This window comes from Ranitomeya variabilis, chromosome 2 (genome assembly GCF_051348905.1).
Source record: "Ranitomeya variabilis isolate aRanVar5 chromosome 2, aRanVar5.hap1, whole genome shotgun sequence".
NCBI lineage: Eukaryota > Metazoa > Chordata > Amphibia > Anura > Dendrobatidae > Ranitomeya > Ranitomeya variabilis.
This window is the reverse complement of record NC_135233.1, coordinates 596,397,725-596,421,368: the sequence shown is the minus strand read 5'-3', so window position 1 is coordinate 596,421,368 and position 23,644 is coordinate 596,397,725. Positions and strand designations below refer to the sequence as shown.

At 44.1% G+C, this 23,644-nt stretch overlaps 1 protein-coding gene across 2 annotated transcripts in view; it reads right to left on the bottom strand.

Moving 5' to 3' along the window:
• Positions 1–10,571: 10,571 nt before the first annotated feature.
• DRC4 (dynein regulatory complex subunit 4) overlaps positions 10,572–23,644 on the bottom strand; it is an 84,548-nt gene continuing 71,475 nt past the window's right edge. The window contains exons 5-12 of one of the 2 annotated variants that reach the window (XR_013221671.1): positions 23,060–23,114; positions 22,647–22,852; positions 20,499–20,666; positions 19,350–19,436; positions 18,687–18,896; positions 18,538–18,603; positions 17,224–17,580; positions 10,572–10,918 (exon numbers count right to left, since the gene is read on the bottom strand). Coding sequence is in view for 1 of the 2 variants with exons in the window: in XM_077288475.1 (XP_077144590.1) it covers positions 17,431–17,580; positions 18,538–18,603; positions 18,687–18,896; positions 19,350–19,436; positions 20,499–20,666; positions 22,647–22,852; positions 23,060–23,114 (942 nt within the window). In the remaining variant the exon portion in view is untranslated. Of the gene's footprint in view, positions 10,919–15,815; positions 17,581–18,537; positions 18,604–18,686; positions 18,897–19,349; positions 19,437–20,498; positions 20,667–22,646; positions 22,853–23,059; positions 23,115–23,644 lie in introns of those variants that run through there. The other variant, XM_077288475.1, reaches the window with a different exon arrangement.

Here is a 23,644-nt window from a genome sequence, read left to right as displayed (position 1 = left end):
AGAGTTCAATCATTCATCAAAACTGACTGTGCACGAGGCAATTCCTTTATACCCTGAAATTGTTAGAGATGTCGCCCATGTGGTTACTGCTTTGCCACCAACCAAGTTAGTGTAGAGAGGTTGTTCTCTAGCCTTAAAATATTTAGGGCAGATTTGAGGTCATCTATGAAGGAGGATCTGATGGAGGCAATACTATTTCTCAGAACAAATTCATAGACTGCACAAATGTCATTCAGTACGTTTTTGAAAACTTTTTTTTTCCACTTACTGCATAGCGTATAATAGATTGTAAATATGGAAAAGTTTTTTGTTCTAAAGTTGTTTTCCAATAAATATATTTTACAGTATGTTCTATCTGAATGGATTGATTATGGTATCATAATAATGATTAAAAGCCTGATGTTACCATTTTACCACAGTAAATTTATCACTTAAACATGAGCCACGTATGAGGGAGTCGGAGAGTTGGTGTTCTGGAAATTGAGGAGTCGGAGGTTTGGCTTACCGACTCCACAGCCCTGATTTTGTGTGACTCTGTGGGTTTCCTCCCATGTTCTGAAGACAGACCTGTAGGAGATATGACCCCTGATGGGTGCAGTGATGTCTGTAATGTGCTGTACAATCATTATGCTTATTTATTATGCTTCATAAGAACAGTCTCACTTTTCAGACATTATTGCCCCTCCAGGACTCACATCCTAACAGTATGTCTTTGGAAGTTGAGCTGCTCATACAGGTCCTTCTCAAAAAATTAGCATATAGTGTTAAATTTCATTATTTACCATAATGTAATGATTACAATTAAACTTTCATATATTATAGATTCATTATCCACCAACTGAAATTTGTCAGGTCTTTTATTGTTTTAATACTGATGATTTTGGCATACAACTCCTGATAACCCAAAAAACCTGTCTCAATAAATTAGCATATTTCACCCGTCCAATCAAATAAAAGTGTTTTTTAATAACAAACAAAAAAACCATCAAATAATAATGTTCAGTTATGCACTCAATACTTGGTCGGGAATCCTTTGGCAGAAATGACTGCTTCAATGCGGCGTGGCATGGAGGCAATCAGCCTGTGACACTGCTGAGATGTTATGGAGGCCCAGGATGCTTCAATAGCGGCCTTAAGCTCATCCAGAGTGTTGGGTCTTGCGTCTCTCAACTTTCTCTTCACAATATCCCACAGATTCTCTATGGGGTTCAGGTCAGGAGAGTTGGCAGGCCAATTGAGCACAGTAATACCATGGTCAGTAAACCATTTACCAGTGGTTTTGGCACTGTGAGCAGGTGCCAGGTCGTGCTGAAAAATGAAATCTTCATCTCCATAAAGCATTTCAGCCGATGGAAGCATGAAGTGCTCCAAAATCTCCTGATAGCTAGCTGCATTGACCCTGCCCTTGATGAAACACAGTGGACCAACACCAGCAGCTGACATGGCACCCCACACCATCACTGACTGTGGGTACTTGACTCTGGACTTCAGGCATTTTGGCATTTCCTTCTCCCCAGTCTTCCTCCAGACTCTGGCACCTTGATTTCCGAATGACATGGAAAATTTGCTTTCATCAGAAAAAAGTACTTGGGACCACTTAGCAACAGTCCAGTGCTGCTTCTCTGTAGCCCAGGTCAGGCGCTTCTGCCGCTGTTTAGGGTTCAAAAGTGGCTTTACCTGGGGAATGCGGCACCTGTAGCCCATTTCCTGCACACGCCTGTGCACGGTGGCTCTGGATGTTTCCACACCAGACTCAGTCCACTGCTTCCTCAGGTTCCCCAAGGTCTGGAGTTGGTCCTTCTCCACAATCTTCCTCAGGGTCCGGTCACCTCTTCTCGTTGTACAGCGTTTTCTGCCACATTGTTTCCTTCCAACAGACTTACCATTGAGGTGCCTTGATACAGCACTCTGGGAACAGCCTATTTGTTGAGAAATTTCTTTTTGGGTCTTACCCTCTTGCTTGAGGGTGTCAATGATGACCTTCTTGACATCTGTCAGGTCGCTAGTCTTACCCATGATGGGGGTTTTGAGTAATGAACCAGGCAGGGAGTTTTTAAAAGCCTCAGGTATCTTTTGCATGTGTTTAGAGTTAATTAGTTGATTCAGAAGATTAGGGTAATAGGTCGTTTAGAGGACCTTTTCTTGATATGCTAATTTATTGAGACAGTTTTTTTGGGTTATCAGGAGTTGTATGCCAAAATCATCAGTATTAAAACAATAAAAGACCTGACAAATTTTAGTTGGTGGATAATGAATCTATAATATATGAAAGTTTAATTGTAATCATTACATTATGGTAAATAATGAAATTTAACACTATATGCTAATTTTTTGAGAAGGACCTGTACTGTGCTCGTCATTGTTTATGGGACTGTCTGAGAACACAGCACTGTTATTTCCAGATAGTCCCGTAGACAATTAATACAGTGGTGGATAAGCCCGTGCATCTCTGCTCCATTCATTGTTTATGGGTCGATCTGAGAAAGCAGAGCTCCATTATTTCCAGAAAATCCCATAGAAAATGAATGTAGTGTAGGATAAGCCCGCATACCTCTGCTCTATTCAAGAATGGGATGGATTTAGGCCACTTGTGCACCGAGCTCTGGAGATTATTACGTGATGTTTTCTAGTACGTGGACGTGTCAGAAATGTCCACAGTGAACGGCTGCTCTCGCCGGTCTCTCGTCAGAGAACACAGAGACTTTTGTTCCCATCTCATAGATAGGTGCACAGCCTGCTGTTGCTGGTGGTTAAGCACCCATGGAGCAGCATGGTAACACTGTTGCTTTCTTTTTCTTGTTGCTGTTTTCATTGGTTCAGCTCTGACCAAGAACAATGAGATTCCTCCTCAGACACATCTCAGAAAATGAAATCAGTGACCATGAGGGAACCTGCTCTTCCTTTTCATGACCTGTTGGTGGGTACTGATAGGCATATTGATGACCTAGCCATCAGGTAATGCTATGGTGGTTCAGTGGTTAGCTCAATTACCTTTCAGTGCTTTAGTTCAATGCTGGTTAAAGGGAACCTATCACCCCGTTTTTTAAAAATTAGATAAAAATAGTGTGAAATAGGGGCAGAGCTGGGCTTTACATTAGTGCCTTTTCGGTGCCTTTACACCCCCGTTAGGCTGCCGAAATACCTTTGTGAAGTGGCCGTTATGTCCTGTCACTCAAGTTGGTCAGGTCGGATGGGCGTGGTCACAGCGCCGTTTCTCCCCCAGATCAGGCTCATCATTACGTTGGTGGCGTAGTGGTGTGCGCATGTCCAAGGTCCCGAATCCTGCACAGGGGAGTGAAAATAGCAGCGATGTCCGTTATTTCATTGGTGGTCGGTGGGCGCGGCCATCTTGCTTTGGCCGCGCGTGCGCAGAAGCGGCGCTCTGCTGGCCGCGGCTTCAGGAAAATGGCCGCGGGCATCCGCGCATGCGCAGATGGCTATCGCGGCGGTCATTTTCGTGAAGCAGAGTTCGCATCTCGGCTTCACGAAAATGGCCGCCGCGATAGCCATCTGCGCACGCGCGGATGCCCGCGGCCATTTTCCTGAAGCCGCGGCCAGCAGAGCGCCGCTTCTGCTCACGCGCGGCCAAAGCAAGATGGCCGCGCCCACCGACCACCAATGAAATAACGGACATCGCTGCTATTTTCACTCCCCTGTGCAGGATTCGGGACCTTGGACATGCGCACACCACTACGCCACCAACGTAATGATGAGCCTGATCTGGGGGAGAAACGGCGCTGTGACCACGCCCATCCGACCTGACCAACTTGAGTGACAGGACAAAACGGCCACTTCACAAAGGTATTTCGGCAGCCTAACGGGGGTGTAAAGGCACCGAAAAGGCACTAATGTAAAGCCCAGCTCTGCCCCTATTTCACACTATTTTTATCTAATCTTTAAAAAACGGGGTGATAGGTTCCCTTTAAGTTCCGAGTAATTCTACCTCTCAGTTGTACCTCTCAGTTTAGCTCGATTATCTTTCAATACTTTGGTCCTTAGTTCAATTCTGACTGAGGCCTAAGTAATTCTACCTCTCAGTTGTACTTTAGAAATTGCAAATGGGCCTGCACTAGGTTTTTATGACCTGTCGATGGGCACTGATGACATATTGATGACGTAGCTATCAGGTAAGTCTCAGTTGGCTTAGTGGTTAGCTCGATTACCTTTTAATGCTTGGGTCCTTAGTTCAATTCAGACTGAGGTTTGAGTAATTCTACCTCTCAGTTGTACTTTAGAAATTGAAAATGGACCTGCTCTAATTTTTCCTGATCTTCTCATCGGTGCTGAGAGTCATATCAATGATTTTACCAAAAGTTATCTTCCGAGCAGCACAGTAGCTCAGTGGAAAGCATGGTGCTTTGCAGCATGGGAGTCCAGGATTCAAATCCTACCATGGGAAAGTTCTTGGTCTAGTTTATCCTGATCTTCCCATTGGTGCTGTGAGTCATATCAAAGAATTTGCCAAAGGTTTTCTTAAGAGCAGCACAGTAGCTAAGTGTCCACAGTTCAAATCCCACCATAGGAAATTGCAAATAGACCTGCTCTAGTTTTTCCTGATCTACCCATAGGTGCTGGTAGTAATATCAATGACTTTGACATGGATTTGCCTCTGAGCAGCACTGTAGCCCCATGGAAAGCACTGGTGCTTTGCAGCATGGGAGTCCCGGGATCAAACCCCACCATGGGAAATTGCAACTGGACATGCTCTAGTTTTTCCTGATCTTCCTATAGGTGCTGCTAGTCATATCAATGATTTTGCCAAAGGTTAACTTTTGAGCAGCATGGTGGCCCAGTGGGAACTAGTGGTGCATTGCAGTATGTGCGTCCACGCAGGGCCGGCTCCAGGTTTTTGAGGGCCCCGGGCGAAAGAGTCTTAGTGGGCCCCCCCTTTAAACACATACCACGATTCATGATCACATATAGCACAGCCATGCAGGACATAGCACAGCCACATATTATATAACACAGCCCACGTAGTATATAGAACAACCATGTAGTATATAGCACAGCCCACGTAGCATATAACAGCCGACGTAGTATATAACACGGCCCATGTAGTATATAGCACAGACATGTAGTATATAGCAGACATGTAGTATACAGCACAGCCCCCCTCCCCCAAGAATGGCCCCATAGTCCAGTACTCACCGTCACTGTTATAGTTACAAAAAAAAAAAAACACTCCTCACCTCTCAACGTTCCCGCGCCGCTCTGCTCCCTCCCTCCCTGCTCTGGTCTCGGCGGCTGCCGCTGCATTGCCTCACACAGCGAGTGCGCGATGACGTCATCGCGCACCTGCAGCGGCAGTGTCAGAGTGGGGAAGTTCAAAGCGGCGGCGGGGAAGTTGGTGCTTGCGACAGGCGGGCCCCCCTGCCTCACAGGGGCCCCATAGCAGCTGCGTGATGTGCCGCTAGCTGAGGGCCCCTGGAGGAGCGGGGGCCTTAGGCACTGGCAGCTGCCTGCCCCTAATGCCGGCCCTGAATGGGCCCCCCTGTCTCGCCAGGGCCCCGGCACTTGCCCGGGTACGCCGGGTGCTGCGTCCACGGTTCAAATCCCACCATGGGAAATTGCAAATTGACCTTCTCTAGTATTACCTGATCTTCCAATAGGTGCTGGTAGTAATATCAGCGACTTTGCATGGTGGCCCAGTGGAAAGCACTGGTGCTTTGCAGCATGGGAGTTCTGTGTTCAAATCCCATCAAGAGAAATTGCAAACAGACATACTCCAGTTTTTCCTGATCTTCAGATTGGTGCTGCGAGTCATATCAACGAATTTGCGAAAGGTTATCTTCCGAGCAGCACAGTAGCTCAGTGAAAAGGACTGGTGCTTTGCAGCATTGGAGTCCAAGTTTCAAATCCCACCATAGGAAATTGCAAAAGGACTTGCTCTAGTTTTTCCTGATCTTCCCATTGGTGCTGCGAGTCATAGCAATGATTATGCCAAAGTTTCTCTTCAGAGCAACATGGTGGCCCAGTGGAAATCCCTGATGCTTTGCAGCTATTTGAGTCTACAGTTCAAATCCCACCATGGGACATTGCAAATGGACATCGTCGTCTAGTTTTTCCTGAGCTGCCTGGTGTTGGTAGTAATATCAATGACTTCAACAAAGGTTGTCTTCTGAGCAGTACGGTGGCCCAGTGGAAAGGACTGGTGCTTTGCAGCGTGTGACTCTGCAGTTCTAATCCCACCATGGGAAATTGCAAATGTCCCTCTTCTAGTTTTTCCTGGTGCTGGTAGTAATATCAATGATTTTGCCAAAGACTCTTTCTAGAGCAGCACCGTAGCTCAGTGGGTAGGTCGATTACCTGGCAATGCTTGGGTCTTTAGTGTAATTCTGAGTTGTTCTAGTTTTTCATGATCTTCCCATTGGTACTATGAGTCATATAAATGATTTTGCCAAAGACTCTAGTCCAAGCAGCATGGTGGCCTAGTAGAAAGCCCTGGTCCTTTGCAGCATTTGAGACCACGGTTTAAATCCCACCATGGGAAATTGCAAATGGACCTGCTCTAGTTTTTCCTGGTGCTGGTAGTAATTTCAATGACTTTGAAAAGGTTGTCTTCTGAGCAGCACGGTAGCCCAGTGGAAAGGACTGGTGCTCTGCAGCATGGGAGTCCACGGTTCTGATCTCACCATGGATGACATCTGCAAGGAGTTTGTATATTCTCCCCATGCTCAGATTATCTGCCACCCATTCTCGAAAGACATACATTGTAGGGGCCATTGATGGATAGCTCCTATTCTGAGGATTGGAGGAACATCAGAATTTATTGAAATGATAGGAAAATGTTTTTCCATAAGTCCAAAAAAGGCGTTTTCACAGCTTGCACTGAGCTGCTTATATACAAATCAATTTGTTGCTAATTGTGTCAGAACATTGATACAATCAGGATACTTGCCCAAAGGGGGGACAGGCAAGCAGCCCTCCTGGACAATGCACAGGAAACACATCATTAGCCACAACACTTCCTTTCCTGTATGTCTTTGGAGCACAGGTGACAGACAATCTGAGCACAGGGAGAGCATACAAACTCCCTGCAACTGTCATCCATGGTGTGATCAGAACCATGGACTCCCATGCTGCAGAGCACCAGTCCTTTCCACTGGGCTACCGTGCTGCTCAGAGGATAATGTTTTCAAAGTCATTGATATTACTACCAGCACCAGGAAGATGAGGAAAAACTAGAGCAGGTCCATTTGTAATTTCCCATGGTGGGATTTGAACCGTGGACTCACATGCTGCGAAGCACCAGGGATTTCCACTAGGCCACCATGCTGCTCGGAACAGAGTCTTTTGCAAAATCACTGATATAACTCAGCACCAATGGAAAGATCATGAAAAACTAGAACAACTGAGAGTCAGAATTGAACTAAGGATCCAAGCATTGGCAGGTAATCGAGCTAACCACTGAGCCACCGTGCTGCTCAGGAAGGAGTCTTTGGAAAAGTTATTGATATTACTACCAGCACCAGGAAAAACTAGAACAGGTCCATTTGCAATTTCCCATGGTGGGATTACACCATGGACTCACATGCTGCAAAGCACCAGTGCTTTCCACTGGGCCGCCGTGCTGCTCAGAAGATAATCTTTGGCAAAGTCATTGATATTATCACCAGCACCTATGGGAAGATCAGGTAAAACTAGAGAAGGTCCATTTGCAATGTCCTGTGGTGGGATTTGAAACGTTGACTCCCATGCTGCAAAGCACCAGTCCTTTCCACTGAGCTACTGTGCTGCTCGGAAGATAACTGCTGTCAAAATCATAAATATGACTCGCAGCACCAATGGAAAGATCGGGAAAAAATAGAGAAGGTCCATTTGCAATTTCTCACGGTGGGATTTGAACCCTGGACTCCCATGCTGAAAAGCATCAGTGCTTTCCACTTGGATACCGAGCTGCTCGGAAATTTTTTTTGGGCGAAGTCACTGATATTACTAACAGCACCAATGGGAAGATCAAAAAAAAACTAGAGCAGGTCCATTTGCAATTTCCCATGGTGGGATTAGAATCATGGACTCATATGCTGCAAAACACCAGTGCTTTCCACTGGGCCACCGTGCTGCTCAGAAGATGACCTTTCGCAAAGTAATTGATATTACTACCAGGAAAAACTAGAGCAGGTCCATTTGCAATTTCCCTTGGTGGGGTTTGAATTATGGACTCCCATGCTGCAAAGCACCAGGGTTCTCCACTGAGCTACTGTGCTGCTCGGAAGACAACCTTTAACAAAATTCATAGATATGACTCGCAGCACCAATGGGAAGATCAGGAACTACTAGGGCAGGTCAATTTGCAATTTCTAAAGTACAATCGAGAAGTAGAATTACTCTGACCTTAGCCAGAATTGAACTATGGACCCAAGTGTTGAAAAGTAATTGAGCTAACCACTGGATAAGTCATCAATATGCCTATCAGTACCCAAAGACAGGTCATGAAAAGGAAGAGCAGGTTTCATTTGAGGTCTCTGATTTCATTTTCAAAGATGTCTGAAGAGGAATCTTATCAACCTCAGAGTTGAACTAAGGACCAAGTGAAGGATGGCAATTAAGGTAACCACTGAGCCACCATGGTGCCTGAGAGTTTATTTTTTGCCAGATCATCAATAGGACTCTCAGCATTTATGGGATGGTCAGAAAAAACTAGAGCCGGTACCATTACAATCACTGACTACAATTTCTAAAATACATCAGATGAGGAGTTTGATTTCGAAAAGTATTTGGACCACATGGAGCAGGCAAAGCGTTGCCGCAGGGAAAAAGATTCCACTCCCATAGAAAACAGATTGACCATATTTCAGCAACATTTTTCACTTGCTCTCAAAGAAGTAGAAGAGTTCAATTGTTCATCAAAACCGACTGTGCACAAGGCAATTCCTTTACACCCTGAAATTGTTAGAGATGTTGCCCATGTGGTTACCGCTTTGCCACCAGCCCAAGTTAGTGTAGAGAGGTTGTTCTCTAGCCTTAAAATAATTAGGGCAGATTTGAGGTCATCTATGAAGTAGGATCTGATGGAGGCGATGCTATTTCTCAGAACAAATTCAGAGACTGCACAAATGTTATTCAGTAAGTTTTTGTTTTAAACTGTTTTTTTTTTCCCACTTACTGAATAGTGTATAATAGATTGTAAATATGCAAAAGTTTTTTGCTCTAAAGTTGTTTTCCAATAAATATATTTATGGTCTATCTTAGTGGCTTGATTATTGTATCATAATAATGATTAAAAGCTTGATGTTACCATTTTACTAAAGTAAATTTATCACTTACACATGAGCCACGTATGAGAGAGTCGGAGTCGTGGATTCAGAGTCAAGAGTCATGGAAATTGAGGAGTCGGAGGTTTGGCTTACCGACTCCACAGCCCTTTTTTGAACTCCAAATATTAAAGTATGTACAGACTAGTTGGCCCGTGCGAAATTTTCGCACATTGGATGTCGGGGGCGCAGGCAATTTCAGGAAAATTAAGCTGGTCAAATGTAAATGTATTTAATGAGATGATGAACACAGAGAGGTATGTGTGTCACTGACATATATATATGTTTTCGCGAATATTTGAGCCCATGGATCCATTATATGTCCACTTTGCAAGCCGGCGAGAAAATCTCACCATACGGCTGTCACAAGGATACTTACATGCGAGAAAATCGCATTCCTCGCATTGCACACGGATGACATACAGGGAACATTTCTGCAATTCTCGTCAGTGTAAAACGGACCAATTTTTTACACGTTGTGTGTGACTCCAACCTAAAGGAGATCCCCCAACATTAAACATAATGGTATTTTACTTACTGATCAGGAAGGGGTCTGATTGTCAGGACCTTGCAAAAGAACACGGGCAGCAGCATTTTTCCTCCCTCCACAGCAGCACTGCCATCTATCAGCAGTGTAGGAAAGTGCAACACAGCCCTATGTATGTGAACGGAGCAGCTCCCTGTAGAATTGACCCCATAAGTGAGCGTATTTACACCATTGTATAATAATTGGCAATATCCCTTTAAAAATCTCTGCAAATTATATTACTTTTTTCCCTATGGTTGTTTTTTTTTTTTACAATTTTTGCAAGGTTGTTTCCACCAATCTCTCCCATCAGGAAACAATGTACAGTCTGAGTTATGTCAACGCTGCAGTTTTTTACTTGGAACCAGAGGTGACTCCAGGTCACTAATAAGCTGCAACCTTAGAAGGAAGATAGACTTTTCAATGACTGTCCAATAATACAGAAAATCTGATGGTTTAGAACCTGTCAGGTCCCTTTTAGGCTACATTCATTCATATCTTCAGTTTTAAAGCTGAAGTCTTAAAACAGGTAAAGTTTTACTTTTATTCTACTTCCACAGATGTAGCAAATATTATATATGTGTCTGCCTAAAATCGGTTGGGCAAGGAGATCGGCAAGCTGGAAAGACCCCAAGGCAGATGTTAGGATTTGTTTCAGCTTTGTGGTAGTATGCTTTGGGGTAGTGTGGTGCCACTTGCAGGTCATTTTTCCTTACTGCAGGTTTATGAAAATTAATGTTTAAAGTGTTAGTTTTTTTCTGATCACATCTTGGATGTGTGGTTTGTTTGGCTATTTTAAGGGGGCAAGTTTACCTTTCAAATGGTGTATCATTTGTGTGTGTGGGTGCAGTATGAACGGAGATACAAAGAAATCACCGAAAAAGAGTGTTTTGAAATAATATAGAAAGATGACAGACATACTGGTACAGATACTTACAGGAGTTTTCTGGACACGAGATAAATTTCTGGAGTTGCTCTATATGTCTGCAGATTGTCAAATCCTGACAGGTGGCCGAGGTCACGTGCCAGCTAGATTTTTATCTGCTTCTCTCAGTACTCACGGTCAGGTTTGACAAATCTGCAGTTGCATAGAGTTACCATAAAAATGTATCTGAAGCCTGGATAACGCCTTTAACCCCTTCCCGACCTTTGACGCCACGTAGGCGTCATGAAAACCCGTGCCAATCCGACCCATGACGCCTATGTGGCGTCATGGAATGATCGCGTCCCTGCAGATCGGGTGAAAGGGTTAACTCCAATTTCACCCGATCTGCAGGGACAGGGGGAGTGGTGCTTCAGCCCGGGGGGGTGGCTTCACCCCCCCGTGGCTACGATCGTTCTGATTGGCTGTTGAAAGTGAAACTGCCAATCAGAGCGATTTGTAATATTTCACCTAAAAAACTGGTGAAATATTACAATCCAGCCATGGCCGATGCTGCAATATCATCGGCCATGGCTGGAAACACTGATGTGAGCCCCCCCCACCCCACCGATCGCCCCCCCAAGCCACCGATCTGTCCCGTAGTCCCCTCCGTCTTGTGTTCCGCTCCCCCGTCCTCCTGTCCGCTCCCTCCGTGCTCCTATGTCACCCCCCCCGTGCTCCGACGCCCCCCCCGTGCCCCGATCTCCCCCCCCTTATACAGGTCCTTCTCAAAAAATTAGCATATAGTGTTAAATTTCATTATTTACCATAATGTAATGATTACAATTAAACTTTCATATACTATAGATTCATTATCCACCAACTGAAATTTGTCAGGTCTTTTATTGTTTTAATACTGATGATTTTGGCATACAACTCCTGATAACCCAAAAAACCTGTCTCAATAAATTAGCATATTTCACCCGACCAATCAAATAAAAGTGTTTTTTAATACCAAACAAAAAAACCATCAAATAATAATGTTCAGTTATGCACTCAATACTTGGTCGGGAATCCTTTGGCAGAAATGACTGCTTCAATGCGGCGTGGCATGGAGGCAATCAGCCTGTGACACTGCTGAGATGTTATGGAGGCCCAGGATGCTTCAATAGCGGCCTTAAGCTCATCCAGAGTGTTGGGTCTTGCGTCTCTCAACTTTCTCTTCACAATATCCCACAGATTCTCTATGGGGTTCAGGTCAGGAGAGTTGGCAGGCCAATTGAGCACAGTAATACCATGGTCAGTAAACCATTTACCAGTGGTTTTGGCACTGTGAGCAGGTGCCAGGTCGTGCTGAAAAATGAAATCTTCATCTCCATAAAGCATTTCAGCCGATGGAAGCATGAAGTGCTCCAAAATCTCCTGATAGCTAGCTGCATTGACCCTGCCCTTGATGAAACACAGTGGACCAACACCAGCAGCTGACATGGCACCCCACACCATCACTGACTGTGGGTACTTGACACTGGACTTCAGGCATTTTGGCATTTCCTTCTCCCCAGTCTTCCTCCAGACTCTGGCACCTTGATTTCCGAATGACATGCAAAATTTGCTTTCATCAGAAAAAAGTACTTGGGACCACTTAGCAACAGTCCAGTGCTGCTTCTCTGTAGCCCAGGTCAGGCGCTTCTGCCGCTGTTTATGGTTCAAAAGTGGCTTTACCTGGAGAATGCGGCACCTGTAGCCCATTTCCTGCACACGCCTGTGCACTGTGGCTCTGGATGTTTCCACACCAGACTCAGTCCACTGCTTCCTCAGGTTCCGGTCACCTCTTCTCGTTGTACAGCGTTTTCTGCCACATTGTTTCCTTCCAACAGACTTACCATTGAGGTGCCTTGATACAGCACTCTGGGAACAGCCTATTTGTTGAGAAATTTCTTTCTGGGTCTTACCCTCTTGCTTGAGGGTGTCAATGATGGCCTTCTTGACATCTGTCAGGTCGCTAGTCTTACCCATGATGGGGGTTTTGAGTAATGAACCAGGCAGGGAGTTTTTAAAAGCCTCAGGTATCTTTTGCATGTGTTTAGAGTTAATTAGTTGATTCAGAAGATTAGGGTAATAGGTCATTTAGAGAACCTTTTCTTGATATGCTAATTTATTGAGACAGGTTTTTTGGGTTATCAGGAGTTGTATGCCAAAATCATCAGTATTAAAACAATAAAAGACCTGACAAATTTCAGTTGGTGGATAATGAATCTATAATATATGAAAGTTTAATTGTAATCATTACATTATGGTAAATAATGAAATTTAACACTATATGCTAAGTTTTTGAGAAGGACCTGTACTTACCGAGGCTCCCGGTGCCCGTCCGTCTTCTCCATGGGCGCCGCCATCTTCCAAAATGGCGGGCGCATGCTCAGTGCGCCCGCCGAATCTGCCGGCCGGCAGATTCATTACAAGTACATTTTGATCGCTGTGGTAGGTTCTATCACAGCGATCAAAATAAAAAAAATAATAAATAAACCCCCCCTTTATTACCCCCATAGATAGGGACAATAATAAAATAAAGAAAATATTTTTTTTTTCTTTTTCCACTAGGGTTAGGGTTAGAACTAGGGTTAGAACTAGGGGTAGGGTTAGGGGTAGGGTTAGGGTTAGGATTGGCCGCGGATCCGCAGCGGATTGGCCGCGGATCCGCAGCGGATTGGCCGCGGATCCGCAGCGGATTGGCCGCTGCGAATTCGTAGCAGTTTTCCATCAGGTTTACAGTACCATGTACACCTATGGAAAACCAAATCCGCTGTGCCCATGGTGGGGAAAATTCCGTGCAGAAACGCTGCGTTGTATTTTCCGCAGCATGTCAATTCTTTGTGCGGATTCCACAACGTTTTACACCTGTTCCTCAATAGGAATCCGCAGGTGAAATCCGCACAAAAAAACACTGGAAATCTGCTGTAAATCCGCAGGTAAAACGCAGTGCCTTTTACCTGCAGATTTTTCAAAAATCGTGCGGAAAAATCTCACACGAATCTGCAACGTGGGCACATAGCCTTAGAGTTAGGGCTGCAATTAGGGCTAGGGTTGGAAATAGGGTTAAGATTAGGCTTGTGGTTAGGGTTACGGATAGGGTTAGGGGTGTGTTGGGGTTACAGTTGTGGTTAGGGTTGGGATTAGGGTTAGGGTTGGGATTAGGGTTAGGATTAGGGTTAGGATTAGGGTTGGAATTAGGGTTACGGGTGTGTTGGGGTTAGGGTTGTGGTTAGGGGTGTGTTGGGGTTAGGGTTGTGATTAGGGTTATGGCTACAGTTGGGATTAGGATTAGGGGTGTGTTGGGGTTAGTGTTGAAGTTAGAATTGAGGGGTTTCCACTGTTTAGGCACATCAGGGGTCTCCAAACGCGACATGGCGCCACCATTGATTCCAGCCAATCTTGCGTTCAAAAAGTCAAATGGTGCTCCCTCCCTTCCAAGCCCCGACGTGCGCCCAAACAGTGGTTTACCCCCACATTTGGGGTACCAGCATACTCAGGACAAACTGGGCAACAACTGTTGGGGTCCAATTTCTCCTGTTACCCTTGCAAAAATAAAAAATTACTTGCTAAAACATAATTTTTGAAGAAAGAACAATTATTTTTTATTTTCACGGCTCTGCGTTATAAACTTCTGTGAAGCACTTGGGGGTTGAAAGTGCTCACCACACATCTAGATAAGTTCCTTCGGGGGTCCAGTTTCCAAAATGGGGTCACTTGTGGGGTGTTTCTACTGTTTAGGCACATCAGGGGCTCTGCAAATGCAACGTGATGCCCGCAGACCATTCCATCAAAGTCTGCATTTCAAATGTCACTACTTCCCTTCCGAGCCCTGACGTGCGCCCAAACAGTGGTTTACCCCCACATATGGGGTACCAGCACACTCACAACAAACTGGGCAACAACTATTGGGGCCCAATTTCTCCTGTTACCCTTGTGAAAATAAAAAATTGCTTGCTAAAACATCTTTTTTGAGGAAAGAAAAATGATTTTTTATTTTCACGGCTCTGCGTTGTAAACTTCTGTGAAGCACTTGGGGGTTGAACGTGCTCATCACACATCTAGATTAGTTCCTTCGGGGGTCTAGTTTCCAAAATGGGGTCACTTGTGGGGTGTTTCTACTGTTTAGGCACATCAGGGGCTCTGCAAATGCAATGTGACGCCCGCAGACCATTCCATCAAAGTCTGCATTTCAAATGTCACTACTTCCCTTCCGAGCCCTGACGTGTGCCCAAACAGTGGTTTACCCCCACATATGGGGTATCAGCGTACTCAGGAGAAACTGGACAACAACTTTTGGGGTCCAATTTCTCCTGTTACCCTTGCAAAAATAAAAAATTCTGGGCTAAAAAAATATTTTTGAGGAAAGGAAACACATTTATTATTTTCACGGCTCTGCGTTATAAACTTCTGTGAAGCACTTGGGGGTTCAAAGTGCTCACCACACATCTAGATTAGTTCCCTTGGGGGTCTAGTTTCCAAAATGGAGTCACTTGTGGGGAGTTCCTACTGTTTAGGCACATCAGGGGCTCTGCAAACGCAACCTGACGCCCGCAGAGCATTCCATCAAAGTCTGCATTTCAAAACGTCACTACTTCCCTTCCGAACCCCGACGTGTGCCAAAACAGTGGTTTACCCCCACATATGGGGTATCAGCATGCTCAGGAGAAACTGGACAACAACTTTTGGGGTCCAATTTCTCCTGTTACCCTTGGGAAAATAAAAAATTGTGGGCTAAAATATCATTTTTGAGAAAAGAAAAATTATTTTTTATTTTCATGGCTCTGCGTTATAAACTTCTGTGAAGCACTTGGGGGTTCAAAGTGCTCACCACACATCTAGATTAGTTCCTTGGGAGGTCTAGTTTCCAAAATGGGGTCACTTGTGCGGGAGCTCCAATGTTTAGGCACACAGGGGCTCCCCAAACGCGACATGGTGTCCGCTAATGATTGGAGCTAATTTTCCATTCAAAAAGCCAAATGGCGTGCCTTCCCTTCCGAGCCCTGCCGTGCGCCCAAACAGTGGTTTACCCCCACATATGGGGTATCATCGTACTCAGGACAAACTGGACAACAACATTTGGGGTCCAATTTCTCCTATTACCCTTGGGAAAATAAAAAATTCTGGGCTAAAAACCATTTTTGAGGAAAGAAAAATTATTTTTTATTTTCACGGCTCTGCGTTATAAACTTCTGTGAAGCACCTGGGTTATAAGTGCTCACTATGCATCTAGATAAGTTCCTTGGGGGGTCTAGTTTCCAAAATGGGGTCACTTGTAGGGGAGCTCCAATGTTTAGGCACACAGGGGCTCTCCAAACGCGACATGGTGTCCGCTAACGATTGGAGCTAATTTTCCATTCAAAAAGTCAAATGGCACGCCTCCCCTTCCGAGCCTTGCCGTGCACCCAAACAGTGGTTTACCCCCACATATGAGGTATCGGCGTACTCAGGAGAAATTGCCCAACAAATTTTAGGATCCATTTTATCCTGTTGCCCATGTGAAAATGAAAAAATTGAGGCTAAAAGAAATTTTGTGTGAAAAAAAAGTACTTTTTCATTTTTACGGATCAATTTGTGAAGCACCTGGGGGTTTAAAGTGCTCACTATGCATCTAGATAAGTTCCTTGGGGGGTCTAGTTTCCAAAATGGGGTCACTTGTGGGGGAGCTCCAATGTTTAGGCACACGGGGGCTCTCCAAACGCGACATGGTGTCCGCTAAAGATTGGAGCTAATTTTTCATTGAAAAAGTCAAATGGCGCTCCTTCCCTTCCGAGCCCTGCCGTGCGCCCAAACAGTGGTTTACCCCCACATATGAGGTATCAGCGTACTCAGGACAAATTGGACAACAACGTTTGTGGTCCAGTTTCTCCTTTTACCCTTGGGAAAATAAAAAAAATTTCGCTAAAAGATCATTTTTGTGACTAAAAAGTTAAATGTTCATTTTTTACTTCCATGTTGCTTCTGCTGCTGTGAAACACCTGAAGGGTTAATAAACTTCTTGAATGTGGTTTTGAGCACCTTGAGGGGTGCTGTTTTTAGAATGGTGTCACTTTTGGGTATTTTCAGCCATATAGAACCCTGAAACTGACTTCAAATGTGAGGTGGTCCCTAAAAAAAATGGTTTTGTAAATTTTGTTGTAAAAATGAGAAATCACTGGTCAAATTTTAACCCTTATAACTTCCTAGCAAAAAAAAAATTTGTTTCCAAAATTGTGCTGATGTAAAGTAGACATGTGGGAAATGTTATTTATTAACTATTTTGTGTCACATAACTCTCTGGTTTAACAGAATAAAAATTAAAAATGTGAAAATTGCGAAATTTTCAAAATTTTTGCCAAATTTCCGTTTTTTTCACAAATAAACTCAGAAATTATCGACCTAAATTTACCACTAACATGAAGCCCAATATGTCACGAAAAAACAAACTCAGAATCGCTAGGATCCGTTGAAGCGTTCCTGAGTTATTACCTCATAAAGGGACACTGGTCAGAATTTCAAAAAAACGGCAAGGTCATTAAGGCCAAAATAGGCTGCGTCATGAAGGGGTTAACAACAACAGACATGTGCCTGAGGTCACCTCCTAAAAATAAAAGGCGCGTCACTGTTTTTGTTATTTTTTTGTAATGGATTAAAGAATATTTAAAGGCTTTGTTTAAAAAAATAAATACTCTGTGCCGTCTCGATGTGCAAGTGTTAGGACAGTACAGATCAGATGATACATTGTTCTTCTGGATAGGAAAAAATAGGTCTGTACAGCTTTAAGTGCTGGCTGCTACCAGGCCTGCCGGCCCTTGCCCAAAGGTCTGTCCAGGTACCAGGCACTCCAGAGGCTTAAAACCCAGCTCTTCTACAGGGATTCCAAATGCCCTCATCTTGGCTTCATACGTCCGGAGCAGGTCATTGTGAGCCTGGCAAGGAGAAAAAAGGTTTTTTAAAAAAACTGGAGCCGACATTCCAAATCCTACATATAGGAAAGGGAAAATTATGACATTACTGGACTTGTAACTTCTGTATAATAGCATCTATTGGAGTCATGGAAAGTATCCAGCGTCAGTCCTAATAAATAGGATAAGTCGTGTGTATGATGGACACCACACAGCAGTGTCTCACAGCTCCCAATGTGGAAGGAAAAGGAAGCATTACACCACAAGCAGCACTTCCACGCTTCCCCATTTATGAAGAGCTGTTATGCACACAGGCCCAGGTCTCCATCCAGGAACTTGATTGCCCTTGTTTTCCACCTCCGACACTAATATGATCCATCTAACCAGCAGACATGAGGTCACCTATATGATCACATAGAGGATGCAATTGGGTTCATTAAGGCCAGGCATATTGTGCAGCGTTCAATTTGAGGAGTTGCAAATATTTCCGATTTTCTGTCGATGGTGATAACAACTCACTTGACATAGACTTCAATGCATGCGACTGACTAGCACTTGACTTGTCTGCGATTTTGATGTTTTTTTCTACAGCAAAATTGCAGCTCAATTATAGTTGCGTGACAGCAAGTTGCATAAATGCTTCTGATGATGTGTCTATCCTTCTTAGCAATATGGTTCCTTCCACATGGACAATATGTGAATGTATCTGCTCCCTGTAATTAATTAGGATGCCTTTCTAGTTGTAGGGTATATTCAGACTGAGTTTTTTTATGGGGATTTGGGATTAGATCCACTTCAAAATCCACATAAAAAAATCCTTCAAATACTCAGAATTCGCTTTAATGTGGATTCTGTTTGGTGTGAACGTACTCATTAAAATAAATGCAATGTATCTCCTTTTATCATATATCATGAGCACTATTGTGTTACTAGACTAGAGGTGATTGCTTCACCAGTACTCCCACTGCAATGAATCCTTACCTTACATACTCTGGCCAGTTCATACTGCAGATCCTTAATGGCGTTATTCTTGGTATCTAACACATCCTGTGCAAAACAAGAAAATCAAATCATTTTGTACATAAAAAAATCTGTACAGGTCTTTTCTACAGCGACCGAGCATCTCGTACTTCCAGCTTGCGAGTGACGGTACTCAGAGCGACCGGGTCCAGGTTCGATGCTGCCAGCACCTCGTTAAGTTGCGCTTCCTTCTTCTCTAGAGTATCTCCCAGTGCCTGTAACTTTCTTTCCAGTAGTAAGTTCTTAAAGCCGTTCTTTTGCTGAACTTCTTGAATTGCCGCTGTGAATTTATTGTACAGCTCGTCTCGCTCGCTCTGGATCTATGGAGCAATATGGAACAAACTGAGCACTCAAAGAAATCTCATTGACGTCTATATCCTCTGAATTCAGCACCTTCCTAACACTATCATGGAACTACAGAACCCAGAATACTTTATGGTCTGGACATCTTTCGAGGACTCCCAAGTCCTGTCTATATCAAACTGAATTTTCACTTTCAATGCCCCCATGCATCATTTAGGTGTATGTTTATATCTGTTGACTTTATAAGTTTGCATCAATAGACTGCAACAGTAGTGAAACTACAAGCCCCAGCATGCTACAAATATTTGCAGCGCACATGGTATGTGTAATTTAGCCGCGTTCCTACTCGTGGCATATGGTATTAATTCACAATTTGGGTCTGTTCACAACACTAAAGGTCATATAATGGCAGACTACAATGGCGGATAGCACGCCACATCACATTCTTCAGCTCGGGAGCTGACACTCACCTTCTGGAACCTTTGCACTAATACTTCGTGCTCCCATTTCAGATCTTCTAGTTCTTTCTCGGCTGATTTCAGACGTGATTTTGTGCTCTGTAGGGAGTCAGTAAACAATTAACAATGATTTATTTATGAGCTGCTGCCATGTTGCGCGCAGATGTTTGTTTTGACAGAGAGTGACAAGTCGGCTTATAAGGAGATAAGAACTGGATATACAGTGATTACTTTCTCGCTGTCCTCATATGTGTACAGATATGTATAATTACTAAGATAAGAAAGTGGCGCACTAGATGAAAAGAAAAACAACCACTAAAAAGGGAATGGATCTGCAGGTAGTGGCCACACACAATTTCTCCCTAGTTATCCTTCCTGACTAGTTATTCATTTTGCTCGTGTCCTTGTCACTACAGCTACCCTAACTGCAGTCAAGTACAGGCATGCAATCCTCAGCACATTACCTTGGTGCATTGGGACATGGATTCCTCCAGGTACCAGTAAACGTCCTACCTCATGAGGCCGATGTATAGGCAGCTCCTGGACGACGAGGGCAGGGGTGCCACTGATTGATCTTCATGTTCCCCTGGCCAGAATCAACCACTAAGGACTCTCAATTTTGAATATATTTCAGATAACTTGCATCATCCAGTTTATCCTCTGATATAAAACCACAATCCACGTCCCAAATAATACCGCCGTACACCCCTAGATAATATGGCTCCAGCTTGTTCCCATACTTCCAAACCTGGGCAATTGTCCAGACTGCCGCCCCACAACCTGCATTGCTATACAATGCTCTTCTATGGACATTAATAGGATGAGATGTGACTATCTGTGATAAATTACCTCCTGCTGTCCTGCAAATATAAATAGCTATAATGTCCCGGCAAACACTGCTCTCCAAAAGAATGAACGTAACATGGAAAACTCTGGAAATCCATTAAACATGGACTGCACAGGAAGAAGATAAGATGACCAGGGCACAGCATGTTCCAACAGGACGATTTCCTTCAAGGCAAACACTCTGGTGAGCCAATCGAAAAGATATTAAGCTGCTGCGGATATGGATGCAAGAGCGGAGTGATTCCGGCATGAAATGGTGTGTCCTGGTGAGAAGACTGGTCATGGCGCATTGCACGGGCAGGGTGAGACACTTACGATCAGAAATGCCTTGTCCTTTTCATAATTGGTTAGTTGTCTCTGGTGTTCGGCTACCTCCTCGCGAGCCTTCTGCAGGGGCTCAGTGAGGCGACGGTTTTGTTGCTGGAGGTCCGCCATCTCTTTCTCTAAGCGATCTTCCTTTTTCCGCATCTCCTCCATCTGCTCCTGTAATGAAGATCATATAAAAGGTTGTTTTATTACAAAGTAAAATAATCAGAAACCTGCGAAAATCAAGAACATTCGATCTCTTGGTCCACATCTATCTCTGTCATATACATGCCTGTGCCGATCAGGTGAAGGTGTGTGACAATTCTATAATGAGACCACCAGGCACCGCTTATCAGGTTAATCCAAATGTGTTTAAAAACTAAAGCCCCGCTAAACTAAATGCCAATTCTTCAGGTCCAACCATCTCGGCAGTCTCTCCCAGGAGTCCTCATTCAGCTGAGCGCTCAGGTGTTCTCTCCAGGACAATCCCATTAAGATGCCATACACATTAAAGGAACGTCAGCCAAACTCAATTATATATATGGGAAGCGATTCAGTAATTGGATTTTAACATGCCTGGTTCTTTGTTTTTAAGAGTGATAAGTTGCCACTTGGAGACTGGCTCACTACACTATCTGTACTCCCAGCCCGTGCATGCTTGGTCAGGTTGAGAGTGCACGTGTATGGGGAATTGTGAGGAATAGCCATCAGACAGCCATTTAATGTGTATAGGCTGAGTCACACATAACTATATCGTTAACGATATCGTTGCAACGTCACGCTTTTGGTGACCTAGCAACGATCCCGCTAACGATCTCGTTATGTGTCACAGCGACCAATGATCAGGCCCCTGCTGGGAGATCGTTGGGGAATGATCAGGACCTTTTTTTGGTCGCTGATCACCCGCTGTCATCGCTGGATCGGCATGTGTGACGCCGATCCAGCGATGTGTTCACTGGTAACCAGGGTAAATATCGGGTTACTAAGCGCAGGGCCGTGCTTAGTAACCCGATATTTACCCTGGTTACCATTATAAAAGTTTAAAAAAACCACTACATACTCACATTCTGATGTCTGTCACCGCTGTGCTCTGCTTTACGGCCGGCGCCGACACAGTCAGTCATTGCAGGGAAGCTCTCGGCAGCAGCGCGTGCATAGCAGCGCTCTTGCCGAAAGCAGTTTTAACCCTGTGGACGCCGGCAGGGGACGTGACAGACATCAGAATGTGAGTATGTAGTGTTTTTTTTTTTTTACTTTTACAATGGTAACCAGGGTAAATATCGGGTTACTAAGCGCGGCCCTGCACTTAGTAACCCGATGTTTACCCTGGTTACCCGGGTGCTGCAGGGGGACTTCGACATCGTTGAAGACAGTTTCAACGATGCCGAAGTCGTTCCCCTGATCGTTGGTCGCTGGAGAGAGCGGTCTGTGTGACAGCTCCCCAGTGACCACACAACGACTTACCAACGATCACGGCCAGGTCGTATCGCTGGTCGTGATCGTTGGTAAGTCGTTTAGTGTAACGGTACCTTATGCCTAGGCTAATGGCCTATTAACATAAGCCGATTATATGGAAATGAGAGCTCTCGATTATCTGCTTGTCTAAACCCGACGAGCAAGCAAAACGCTCGTTGGTCGGGTGAAATTATTTTTAAGCCTGCTTAAAAATCATCATTCTCGGCAGCACATCACCCCTTGTAAACAGGACATGTGCTGCAGAGAACACTGATATTAATAGTATTAACAATTGTTCTGTCTGCATGATGGTGCAATCAGCCTGCATGATCAGGCTAGTAAAACGACCCCTGATCAACTTCCGGGCATTTAATGTCTGCGAGACAGGAGATCTAAAGGCAACTGTTTAGTGTATGGACCAACCATGTGTCTCCCATGAAAAGCCAAGTGTAGTTGATATGGATCCAAATATCAACACTAGCCCATTAAATCCTAGATTAACCTCTAGCTGTAAAAAATTGGGGTTGATTCACAGTGGTGAGTAAAAGCAGATCTGGATCTACAAATCGGTCCCTCCCAGGCAACCATCCTGACAAAGTGGCCAGGTATCAATTAAAATCTACATGGACAATTGATCAGGTTAGATTTGCTAATAAATATCTTCTGACTCCAACACTATGGAGGCTTCCTTGCTTTTCATACCTTCAGTGAGTTGATTAGAGCCAGGTTGTTGAGAGTGATGTCATTATAGTAGTTCTTGATGTCGCTGAAGGCCTTCTCATGGTTCTTCATCAGGGCGTTGATCTGTCCGTTCTTCCTTTCCTCAACCTCGTGAATTTCCGTCTTTCTACGGAGCTCTAGTTCGTCTCGCAGCACTTGCATCTTCTTTTCATATTTGGATTCAATTTCTGCATGTGAGATTGGAGGAGTAAAGACTCATTTATAAGTCACTGTGAACAGAAGCAAACTTCACAGAAATTCTAGGCTTCGAGAGTCGCTGGGGCAGAAAATGGCCGTTCATAGACATGGTCTGCAGATGCAACACCTTAGAAAAGAAGATCGGAGTTTTTACATCTACCACGTAGGGGGCACATAACTTAATAACCATAGCTGACCTTTTACTTGTCTTTCAAAATCATTCCTCAGGCGTGTGATCTCTTCATCTTGTTTCTAAAAAAAAATAAAATGTATTCAAAATTTTTGTTAGAAGAAGGATAAAGGATTATACTTCTGCATTACTAAATTTCCTGTACAAGAAAAAGGTTCTCACGCTTGGATTTGGCTACAGGAGGCCAGTTAACATTTTGCCATGTAGAAAGAAGCAGATGCAAATGAATACAGCCTATAAAGACTAGTAAATAGTTTCCTAACCTTTAGGAATGCGGACTAGAGCCTACAAATTCTATTAGTCCAACATAACATTTTCACTAGCAAACACAGCCTATAAATCCTCATAATAAGATGCCTAACCTGAGATTTCTTAATAGTGAATACAGCTTATAAATCCTAGTAATGAGAAGCCTAACCTAAGATTTCTTAATGGTGAATACAGCCTATGAATCCTAGTAATGAGAAGCCTAACCTGAGATTTCTTAATGGTGAACACAGCCTATAAATCCTAGTAAACGGAAGTCCAACTTGAAGATTTTAAAGGGGTTGTCCGAGCTCAAAACATAAGTCTATTGTCACTTTATGTGATT